The sequence below is a fragment of the Hyla sarda genome, chromosome 9, assembly GCF_029499605.1.
Source record: "Hyla sarda isolate aHylSar1 chromosome 9, aHylSar1.hap1, whole genome shotgun sequence".
Classification (NCBI taxonomy): domain Eukaryota; kingdom Metazoa; phylum Chordata; class Amphibia; order Anura; family Hylidae; genus Hyla; species Hyla sarda.
This window is the reverse complement of record NC_079197.1, coordinates 152,255,055-152,267,056: the sequence shown is the minus strand read 5'-3', so window position 1 is coordinate 152,267,056 and position 12,002 is coordinate 152,255,055. Positions and strand designations below refer to the sequence as shown.

The 12,002-nt window shown below is 40.7% G+C and overlaps 1 protein-coding gene across 1 annotated transcript; it reads right to left on the bottom strand.

Annotated features, from left to right (window-relative positions):
* Positions 1 to 242: 242 nt before the first annotated feature.
* LOC130291939 (vomeronasal type-2 receptor 26-like) lies at positions 243 to 11,252 on the bottom strand. The gene is made up of 5 exons (XM_056541368.1): positions 11,146 to 11,252; positions 7,255 to 7,546; positions 3,323 to 3,547; positions 1,707 to 1,830; positions 243 to 1,144 (listed from the first exon to the last, which is right to left on the bottom strand). Exons 1-5 carry the CDS (start codon positions 11,250 to 11,252, stop codon positions 243 to 245), a joined length of 1,650 nt encoding a protein of 549 aa, XP_056397343.1.
* Between the last annotated feature and the right edge of the window lie 750 nt (positions 11,253 to 12,002).

Genomic DNA, 12,002 nt, shown 5'->3' with positions numbered 1-12,002 from the left:
GGAAAGGTCCAAACCCACTAAATATTTGGTGTCAGGCTAGTACTGTAAACATTATATGTTCTTCATTGTTTGATGTCAATTAAAACATCTAATCATAGTTACATAGTTAGCATGGTTGAAAAAAGACATGTGTCCATCAAGTTCAACCAAGGAATTGAAGGGAAGGTGTATGGTTAGATGATGGGGAAGGGATGTGATTTTATATTTCTGCATACTCCAACCATTCTGCTCATTTAAAATGTTTATAAAGTTCCTTTCAATACAAAGTTTCTTCTATTTGTCTGTGGCTTTACTAAAATGATATAACACTTTGGAGCGAATATGGAACAAAGCATTCCAGAACTAGAGGCCAAGATGGCAAATACCTCAACAGCCACTGTGGACGTTCCTTTAGCACTGAGATATGTTGGGATGAAGAAAGCCCAAACGCTAAAGAAAACTAACATACTAAAAGTAATTAATTTAGCATCGTTAAAAGTGTCAGGTAGTTTCCGTGCAAAAAAAGCAACAATAAAACAAACAGAAGCCAAAATACACAGATAACCTAATATGATGTAGAAAGCAAAAGCTGATGTCTTATCACACTCAACTATGATTCGTGATACTTCTGACTGTTTATTATAATAGATGTTAGGAGGGATTACAAATACCCATATAATACATATAAACATCTGAATGGTTGAAGAAGTAAAGACAATATATTTTGGGACTTTGGCCCCCACCCACTTCCTTAAGTTTTTCCCCGGTTTGGTGGCATTAAAAGCTATGACCACAATCAATGTTTTAGCTAAAAGTGATGATACAGAGATAGCAAACGTGATCCCAAAAATAGCTTGACGTAAAAAGCAGGTTATCCTTTCTGGACGTTCAATGAAAATAAGACAACAGAGGCAAGAAAGCATGAGCGATACTAAAATGAGGTAGCTAAGGTCCCGATTGTTGGCTTTGACAATTGGAGTGTGCCGATTCCTAATAAATATCACAAGGATTACAGCAGAAAGCAAAGCGAATAAAATAGCTATAAAAGTCAAGACAACTCCAATTGGATCTTCATAAGACAAGAATGCTAGAACTTTTTCTATACACACTCTCTTCTGCTCATTGGGCCATTTGTCCTCAGGGCACTCGATACACACATCCACATCTACAGTGATAGAATATACAATTATTAATATTATTATTATATTATTATTATTGTATTATGTTATAAGAGGGAATTTCTGCTAACATTTGACACCATCATTAACTGACTTTGGATGTTGTGGATGCTGTAACTTGTCAATATACTGTTGATGTATGACATAGCGTGCTAACTCTACTGCCTTAGGAAAGGGATTACCTCTAAGGGCTTGGTTACACTACTGTTGTGCTCCGCTAAACAGATGTCAGTCCATTGGTTTTGGTTCTTAGGCTGTTGTTTGTACACTATTTTCCTGTTACCTTGTTTCCCTGATGTCTGTTTTGTGCTACTTTGTATTCCTGCTGTTCTTCTGTATTCTGTTTTATTGACTGTGTGTCTCTGACCTGTACAGTTCTTGTCTTTTGTTTTCACTATAATGTCCCTGCACCCTAGTAAGCGATGGGACTGGCACCAAGTTGTGAGCTGCCATTTAGGTCGATTGTACAAGTAGGCAGACTTAGAGGGTTTTGGGATAAGCTCAGGATGCTCTCCTCCCTGTCCTACGTGACTTATTCATGACACTAACCTGTCTTGTTGGATATTTGTCCTTCTGGGCAAGGAAGACAATCATAGCAGCATACCAGCTGTCCTTCCCGGACAGATTTCCGAGTTCCAGGCTGGCAGACATCACTGCACACGGATCGTGGTATCTGGAATACAAAATGTAATAATAATGTGAACCATACTCATTTTATCAAATCTATATCTAATCTTTAGCTTGAAACTGTTAAAAAGACCATATCAGATTTACACAACAGCTTGTTACATGACTTTGTATTGACTTTGACTTCGTATTGAAATATTTTGACTGCTCAAAAGATCTCACAGCTAAGACTTCTCCCAAAGTTTTAATTAGTCAGGGTCTAAGTGTTGAGACCCTGACCGATCACTAGAACAACCCAGGAAAGATCACTCTAAATGAGAAAAAATTACAATAGAAGTCTATACAATTGTCTGGGTCATTAGTGCTTCTCTTCCTGCTTGTTTTAGTGATCGCTGAGGGTCAGGACACCCAAACCCTCACTGATTAAAACTTTTGGCATGCCCCTAGGGCAGTGTTCCCCAACCCTCAGGCCGTGGATCAAACGGTACCGGGCCGCCCGAGGAACTTTAAATAATTTTACTGTGGCGGCCGAGGTGCAGAGCATTGCACGCTCCCGAGCCCGCCCATTGTGTGACAATAGCGAATGAAAATTCGCTATTGTTACTCTGATCCTCCTCCTGGCCAATCAGGGAGCGGGTCCTCCCGCTTCCTGATTGGCCAAAAGGCAAACCTAAGTGCAGCGCTAAGTGCCTGAAGAATTCACACAGGTCCGCTCACACTGTTACTGTACTTACATCTCCATGCAGCAGTCTATAACGAGACTTCCTTGAGGGGATGCGCGCGATTCGTGACATCATCGCATACGCAGCTCAGGACGTCAGGACGCTGACCTCCCGTGCGGCGCCTGTGATGACATCACCTATCGCGTGCATCCCCGCAAGGAAGTCTTGTTATAGACTGCTGCAGGGAGATGTAAGTACAGTAACAGTGTGAGCGGACCTGTGTGAATTCTGAGTGAGTGAGATAAACTTGCCTAATATGAGGACCTGCCCGATCAACAGGGGCAAAACTATATTCTTAGGGGGCATAATTGTTTAAATATCGGGGGGTGATATCTATCTGAGGGCCTGTATAAACCTATTGGGAAACCCTACCTGATCATCAGGTAGGGCTCCCCAGTAGGTAGACATGCCCCTAGATAGATATGACCCCCATCAGTGATGGGGATCATATTTATCTGGGGGCATGTCTACCTACTGGGGAGCCCTACCTGATGGGGTCATATCTATCTGGGGACCTGTCTTCATATGGGGGAGCCCTACCTGATGGGGGTCATATCTATCTGGGGCTTTGTCCACCTACTGGGGGAGCCCACCCTTTCAACTGGGGGCACATATCTATCTGGGACATTATTTACTAGGGGAACCCTACCTGCCTACCTGATAAAGGGATATACCTTCCTGAAGTGGGGGGCTACCGATGTTTAACTATTTAACAAAGGAGACCTACTTAATTAACAAGCGGGTCACGGAGCAGGCCAGGTTTTGATAAATCTCCCCCATAGACCTTGCAGGCAGGCCACCTTGATATTTACTTACATTGGTAAATTTATTTTCCCAAACTATGGCTGATGTATTTAAAATGATTTGTTTTCCTTGTGGCGCATGGGAATCAAAACTTCCAACTCTTTGAGAATTGATGGTCCAATCTGGATAGTGAATAACATTGTAAATATCGTATCCAACTGAGATTTCCCCATCACTAAAGAAAATGTGCTGTCCCAATGGGTTGGTAAAATTGACTTTTTTGATATATTTATTTAACTGTAAGAGATGAAACATCATCAGGGAAACAAAACAAAAAAATTAAAGGTGTTTTACAACATTAATGGGGTACTCCGCTGCTCAGCGTTTGGAACAAACTGTTCCAAACGCTGGAGCCAGCGACGGGAGATGGTGACATCATAACCCCTCCCCCTCATAAAGTCACGTCCCACCCCCTCAATGCAAGTCTATGGGAGGGGCGTGACAGCCGTCACGCCCCTCCCATAGATTTGCATTGGGGGGCAGGGTGCGACATCATGAGGGGGTGGGGCTATGACGTCACCAGCTCCCGGTGCTGGCTCCAGCGTTTGGAACAGTTTGCTCCAAACGCTGAACAGCGAAGTACCCCTTTAATTCTATATAAAAAAAACAACATATGTATGTATGTGAAAACAGTATGTACAGTATATATGTTCCAGCAGCATATCATCCATATGGCTACTGTATACCCCTGCTGTATCATGTCTTTCCCTGTATATCATGTGAGTATCTTACTCAATAAACAGTACATCAGTGGTGAGTGCTGCAGTTTACTTCTATTAGTGCACAATAAGTAATATGTGTACCAAGTTTCATCCAATGCCTCGAGTCTACTGTATACCCCTTATGTATCTTGTCTTCCCCCCCCCCCCCCCATACACCATGTATCTTACTCAATAAACAGAAGATTCTACGTCAGTGGTGAGTGCTGCAGTTTACTTCTATTAGTGCACAATAGGTAACATGTGTACCAAGTTTCATCCAATGCCTCCAGTCTACTGTATACCCCTTATGTATCTTGTCCCCCCCCCCCATACACCATGTATCTTACTCAATAAACAGAAGATTCTACGTCAGTAGTGAGTGCCGCAGTTTACTTCTATTAGTGCACTATTATCGAAGATCTGTTCAGCAGAGCACCATCATCACGTTGCTTATGGTAACCACATGCTCCATAGCTGGATTTGAATAGCTCCTTTGTAGTTCTGATATAATAGTGGCGGCAGTGCCAGACTTTCATTTCTCTGCTGTGTTTGGACGCATTATTTATATGTCAACTAAAAACAGAGTCAAGTCAAGTAGAGTACAGTCAAATAAACCCTTTCAGCCCCCTTATGTGAAGGTGGATTTTTTATGTCTGAAGTCATAAGCAAGTCCATGGACTTCCGAACATCTACAGATCGCATTACCCTCAAGCTGCAGAGATTGTCCAGGACTTTTAAACATTCTGGCAACTGTTCGGAAGGCCGGTGCAGAAAGTAGTTGGTGCGGAGGATGGGATATGAGGATATTAGGTTAGATTATGAGGTCGGAATATGAGGGTGGGATATGTGTTCCGGATATTAGCATGAGATGTGAGGACATAATATGAGGAGAGGATTTGAAGACACTATATGAACTATATATCACTGTTAAATAGTTAGACCTTAGAACCTTCCAACCTTACCTTCCAACCTTTTAAATCTTGAAATTTGAGTTTATTTACATCACGCAACCTTTCGCTCAATGGTATTTCCTGATACATTTCGTGCAATGCATGAGCCACTGTGTAGACAGAATTATATACAATGTAACTCATGCCCGTGAATCGCAGATTGCAATGTGAGTACATTATTTGCCGTCCACTCTCCACTCCTGTGCAGTTTCTTCTCCTTGGGTTAAATGGACAACGATTTTCACATAATTCATCCCACCAGGTTGTAAACGTCCGTCCTGGCGGGAATCTATTTGGATCCACTTTCTTTACAAACTTAATAAATTCTGGGTTCTCATTTTTATGCATAATAAACCTCAACGAACCATTCACACTGGTGTCATTTTCCAAGTTAAATATTCGGAAACTGGACTCTGCTGTGTGGATCCAGACTTTTCCAGGAATGCTTGTTACATGGACATTTAACTCTAAGTAATAGACATAATTTTTGGATCCATAGACGAGTATGACATTTACGGTGGATTTGGCAATGGTTTGCTCTATGTCTTTGATTCTTTCCGGAGTAAAGTCATTAATGGAAGGTACAAGTTTAATAAATTCAATGCAGCCTCCATTTTCCTCTATCATGTTCTTAATAATCTTTATAGCATTTATGCTGCCGTCATCATCTGGATATAGGATCCCAACCCACAACCAACCAAAGTGCTTCAGTAATGCTATTATTGCAGAATATACTGTCTTTTCACTTGGTACTGTCCGATAGAAGAATGGGAAATATAGCTTGTTGCTTTGTAATGGTTCTTGTGACATAAAACTAACCTGCAAAATTAATACATAGAGTGATCATGGGCGTTCATATCCCAAACCAAATAGATATAGCAATTGTTTTTTTTTTTTATTCTTGCACCAACTGTTTGTTACACAACATTATTTTGATTGGGGTCTCTACCAGATCAGGAGCTTTAAAGGGGCACTCCAGTGGAAAAATCTTTTTTTAAATCAACTAATGCCAGAAAGTTAAACAGACTTGTAAATTACTTATATTAAAAAAATCTTAATCCTTCCAGTACTTATCTTTATGCTCCACATGGAGTTCTTTTCTTTTTGAATTTATTTTCTGTCTGACCATAGTGCTCTCTGCTGACACCTCTGTCCATGTCAGGAAGTGTCCGGAGCAGGAGAGGTTTTCTATGGGGATTTGCTCATACACTGGACAATTCCTGACATGGACAGAGGTGTCAGCATCGAGCACTGTGGACAGACAGAAAAGAAATTAAGAACTTCCTCTGGAGCATATAGCAGCTGATAAGTACTGGAAGGGTTAAGATTTTTAAATAGAAGTAATACAAATTACAAATCTGTTTAACATACTGGCACCAGTTGATTTTCATTCCCCCCCCCCCCCCACCGGAGTACCCCTTTAAAGTGATAATACCCATAGCCAGTCATGTGAGTGCTATGGAATGGCTAACAGCTATATATGGTGTACGGATTTTAGTATGCCAGGTCCTTGGGGAGAATCCTTGGGGAGAGATCCTTCCTAACTCCTCGGACTGATTTATGTTTCACACAAAAGGCTCCTTTTCTGGAATATTCCATATATGTCTAATTGGTGGAGTTCCTACTCATAAAACCACCCTCACCTGGTGTCCAAATGAGCAACTAAATCTGGTACAGGTAAAGAGTAGTACAGAACATGTAATACCTCCCTGTACTGTAGGGGGCGCATTCAGTGCATGCACCTCAGTAATACATAGGTTTTACCAGTGAATGCCCATTACGATTGGTCGGTCCTTTCAGCCATTGACAAGTTTCGAAGATCTGGACAGTCCATATCATTGTATGTTGGGTATGGTTTTAAGTTTCAATGGTCCAGAATAGACCATTGTATGTTGAGAATATTGAAACCTGAGGCCATTATAAGTTGAGGGGCCACTGTATACTATATTTTTTTTAGTACCACCACTTGTTAATAGTAGATACAAAGGGTAAGAATCACCATTTAGATTCTTTAGAAAATATTATTCGTTAAAATTGCCAGAAGGACAGTAGTACTAGGGGCAGAATATCCACCAATACCATAAGTAATTATAAAATGTAGAATTCTCTTGGAAAAAAATGAAATCCATGACTATGACAAACTTTCCACAGTTTTCAATTCTCTTCTATTTGTATGGATCATTTACCAAAGAGGTGCAAATATTAAATGATCAAACCACACAATTGAGCTGGTCAATCTGCAAATCCTGTTAACAACACTGAAACTGCAATGGCCCTTTACGTATTTACTTACCTGTGGGTATTTATAGATTCCAAAAATATTGGCATATTGTATAGAGAAGCTAGATGCCATTCCCTCAATGACAGCGGCGAGGACGCCATACTTATCACAGTTGTAATTTGGATATTGTTTGGTATTTCCTGAGTAGATCCGAACAGCCCCTTGTATAGTTCTAAAGAGGTCGACATAAGAATCGTAAACATTGTAGCCCAGAGTCACATTAGGTAAAATGTTTGGGTTAAGATTAATTTCATCCACTGCGAACACCAAACTTAGGAAATTATAAAAGTCTTCTAAGAGCATGCTGAAAATATCACAAGTGTCAATGTATGTAGTGATCAATTTACATGGATGTAAACACACCAGCAACTATTATTAACTATCACTACCTGTGTTAGAGCCATGAGAGGGATGTGTGCACAACCTGCTCCTCCCATATACTTACTTTGCAGGAATCAATGGTTGAACACTTTCTAATTCTTAAGACACTTCTTAACCCCTTAATGACGCCGGACGTAAATGTACGTCCTGGTGAGCTGGTACTTAACGCACCAGGACGTACATTTATGTCCTAAGCATAACCGCGAGCATCGGAGTGATGCCCGGATCATGCGTGGCAGGTCCCAGCTGCTGATCGCAGCAAAGGACCCGCCGGTAATGCTGCGGATGTCCGCCATTAACCCCTCAGGTGCCGTGATCAATACAGATCAAGGCATCTGCAGCATCGCGGTCACTAAAATGGTTGATCGGATCGCCCGCAGCACTGCCGCGGCGATCCAATCATCCAGCATAGCAGACGGAGGTCCCCTCACCTGCCTCCGCTGCCTTCCTGGTGTCTTCTGCTCTGATCTGCCTTCCCGCAGACCAGAGCAGAAGATGACCGATAACCCTGATCAGTGCTATGTCCTATACATAGCACTGAACAGTATTAGCAACCGAATGATTGCTATAAATAGTCCCCTATGGGGACTATCAAAGTGTAAAAATAAAAGTAAAAAAAAGTAAAAAAATAAAGTAAAAAAAATTTGAAAACCCCCCTCCCCCAATAAAAACGTAAATTGTCCCATTTTCCCTATTTCACCCCCAAAAAGTGTTACAAAAAAAATATTTAATATACATATTTGGTATCGCCGTGTGCATAAATATTTGAAATATAAAAAAAAAATGTTAATGATGCCGTACGGTGAACGGCGTGAACGTTAAAAAAAAAAAGTCCAAAATAGCTGCTTTTTTTTTAATAACATTTTATTCCCAAAAATGTTTTTATAAAAAATGGATTAAAAGTTTTATATAAGCAAATATAGTATCAATAAAAAGTAAAGATCAAGGTGCAAAAAATGAGCTCTCATACCGCTGCTTATAAGAAAAAATGAAGAAGGGGGGGATTTTAAACGTACTAATTTGGTTAAAAAGTTAGCGATTTTTTTTAAGCGCAAAAGTAATAGAAAAGTATATAATCATGGGTATCATTTTATTCCTATTGAACAAAGAATAAAGAACACATGTCATTTTTACCGTAAATTGTACGGCGTGAAAACGAAACCTTCCAAAATTAGCAAAATTGCGGTTTTCTTTTTCATTTCCCCACACAAATAGTATTTTTTTGGTTGCGCCATACATTTTATGGTAAAGTGAGTGATGACATTACAACGGACAACTGGTCGCGCAAAAAAATCAAGCCCTCATACTAGTCTGTGGATGAAAATATAAAAGAGTTATGATTTTTTGAAGGCGAGGAGGAAAAAACAAAAACGTAAAAAAAAATTGAGTCCTTAAGGCCCAAATGGGCTGAGTCCTTAAGGGGTTAATGTGCCAGATTTATGGCTGTTTACTTAAAGGGGGTACTCTGCTGGAAAACTGGTGCCAGAAAGTTAAACAGATTTGTAAATTACTTCTATGTCAAAATCTTAATCCTTCCAGTACTTATTGATTCCCTTTATGCATGTAAAAGTCTCTATCATATCCCCTCTGTCTCTTCTTTCTTCTATACATGTTAAGGTCCTTTAACCTTTCCTGGTAAGTTTTATCCTGCAATCCATGTACTAGTTTAGTAGCTCTTCTCTGAACTCTCTCTAGAGTATCTATATCCTTCTGGAGATACGGCCTCCAGTACTGCGCACAATACTCAAAGTGATGTCTCACCAATGTTCTGTACAGCGGCATGAGCACTTCCCTCTACTGCTTATACCTCTCCCTATACATCCAGACATTCTGCTAGCGTTTCCTGCTGCTCTATTACATTGTCTTCTTACCTTTAAGTCTTCTGAAATAATTTCTACTAAATCCCTTTCCTCAGATTCTGAGGTCAGGACTGTGTCAAATATTCTATATTCTGCCCAAGGTTTTTTATGCACCAGGTGCATTATTTTGCACTTATCCACATTAAATTTCAGTTGCCAGAGTTCTGACCATTCTTCTAGTTTACCTAAATCCTTTTCCATTTGGCGTATCCCTCCAGGAACATCAACCCTGTTACATATCTTTGATTTTCATCTTGCAATTCATGGGGTTTTAGATGTTCCACAATCCTATCCTTAAGTAGGGTTTCCATATTTTGGCAAATTTTTTGGTACATGTAGGCCACCAGTCTTTTAGCACCATCATGTTCCCTTTCCGATAAGCTATGCCCCTTTAACAGACAATGGTCAAATGTGTCTAAAAAGTGTCTAGAACACGTTACCACTTTTTTGTGAACATCACACCATTATTTTGGCGCACATGCAATAGTAAATCTGCTCCAATATGTTTATGCAGGTCTGCAATAAGGGCTATGGGGTGAATTTATCACAGTGCACACCACTTCTTTTGTGTTCCTTTGTCTCAATTTGTGGAAAAATTTAGCGACTTTTCAATTTTCACTCCTTTTCCTAATGTGCTCTATATGAAGTGAACTGTGTTTTTGTTTAATCGTATGCAACCTTTAAAAAAACAAAAAAAAATGCCCGCAACAGCAGAAATGTTTGTGCAAACTCACTCTGGCCAATGCCATACTTTAAAGGGGTACTCTGGCGCTTAGACATCTTATCCCCTATCCATAGGATAGGGGATAAGATGCCTGATTGCTGGGGTTCCACTGCTGGGGACCTCCGTGATCTTGCACGCTGCACCCCGCTATAATCAGTCCCCAGAGCGTGTCACGCCCCCTCCCATAGGCTTGCATTGAGGGGGGGCAGAGTGGGACGTCACCCAGGGCGGAGCTTTGACGTCACAACGCTCCGGCACTGTGATCGGCAGTAATCAGACCCGGAGCGAACATGCTCCGGGGACTGATTATAACGGGGTGCCGCGTGCAAGATCACGGGGGTCCCCAGTGGCGGGACCCCCGCGATCAGGCATCTTATCCCCTATCCTTTGGATAGGGGATAAAATGTCTAAGCACCGGAGTACCCCTTTAAAACTTGCTTAGATCTAAGCTTTTTATCTTTTTTTTTTTTTTTATATAAACCAGGCACCTTTTTGATAAATGTAGGGGAAGGACACATGACATATGCACGGGTAAATTGGCATTAAAATAACTTGATTTACACAGGCAATGATAAATTCTCTAAAATGAGGGGTGTGCGAGGGTTCCATAAAAATGAACATTACCAGGCATTGCACAGGCTTTGGCTAACGCAAATATGGCCAAACGGTATAACTTTGGACCCTCCATACCGTAGAACCTTTGCCTTTAAACTGCCAGCAGAACGAAAGTGTAAAAACAATTACTTAATTTTACTGTTATTAATATGTTTTTATGTTGCAATCCAGTAGATGGCATACTTGTCTTTAGCACAGCCAGTGATCGAAATTTCTGCATGAAAATAATGACAAATTTTCATATTTTACCATAATACAAACCAATGGTTTTAGTTAGGAATTTACTTTCCCGGAGTAGACAAACCTGGATTAATCCATTCTCACCTTATCTTTCGAGCTTGAAGATGCGGAGGACTTGAAAAGTTAAAAGCTTCAGTTTTATAATAAATATGTATATCAAACAGCCCACCTATAACAACATCTCCGCTCATGTAGAATGGTCTTTGGGAATATGGTGTCCCAGGTCTACAACCAAACCTGGTGGTCTGACAGGCGCCTTCACAGATTAGCAACAATGTCAATGTAATCCTAAGAATGGTCCTCATATTAGAATTTTACTTCTTAGAACAATGTGGATTTTCCTAAATGCAAATGGTCAATGTAGCACTAATGGCTGTTCTGGCATCGATTGGTTTACTTGTGTTGCCCTTTAAAAATAAATGTGATGCCCGTAACAGAAATGTGTTTTTATAACATGTTGTTTGTAAACAATAAGTCTCTATGGAGAAAAGGGGTTGTAACCTTTCAATAGAAATAATCATTATTCCAAAGTAGTCAGCATAAAATGGCAGCTTTCTAGGGAATAACCTTTTACATAGGTTGCTCATTTTACACACGTGAAAAGAAACCTGCCTGACAAAATTATTATCATTCTCACAATCAGCACTTTCAATTACAGTGGTCCCTCAACATACGATGGTAATCCGTTCCAAATGGACCATCGTTTGTTGAAACCATCGTATGTTGAGGGATCCGTGCAATGTAAAGTATAGGACAGTGGTCTACAACCTGCGGACCTCCAGATGTTGCAAAACTACAACACCCAGCATGCCCGGACAGCCAACGGCTGTCCGGGCATGCTGGGAGTTGTAGTTTTGCAACATCTGGAGGTCCGCAGGTTGAAGACCACTGGTGTTGGAGGTTATACTCACCTGTCCCCGCCGCTCCAGACCGTCACCGCT

What these genes read in the sequence shown, in the direction of transcription:
- LOC130291939 (XM_056541368.1), bottom strand. Translation starts at nt 11,252, where the DNA reads ATGAGCGGAGATGTTGTTATAGGTGGGCTGTTTGATATACATATTTAT. An exon ending in GGGAAAATAAATTTACCAAT is followed by an intron (nt 1,831 to 3,322) that starts GTAAGTAAATAT and finishes TTTGTATTCCAG; the next exon opens with ATACCACGATCCGTGTGCAG. An exon ending in ACAAATATCCAACAAGACAG is followed by an intron (nt 1,145 to 1,706) that starts GTTAGTGTCATG and finishes CTATCACTGTAG; the next exon opens with ATGTGGATGTGTGTATCGAG.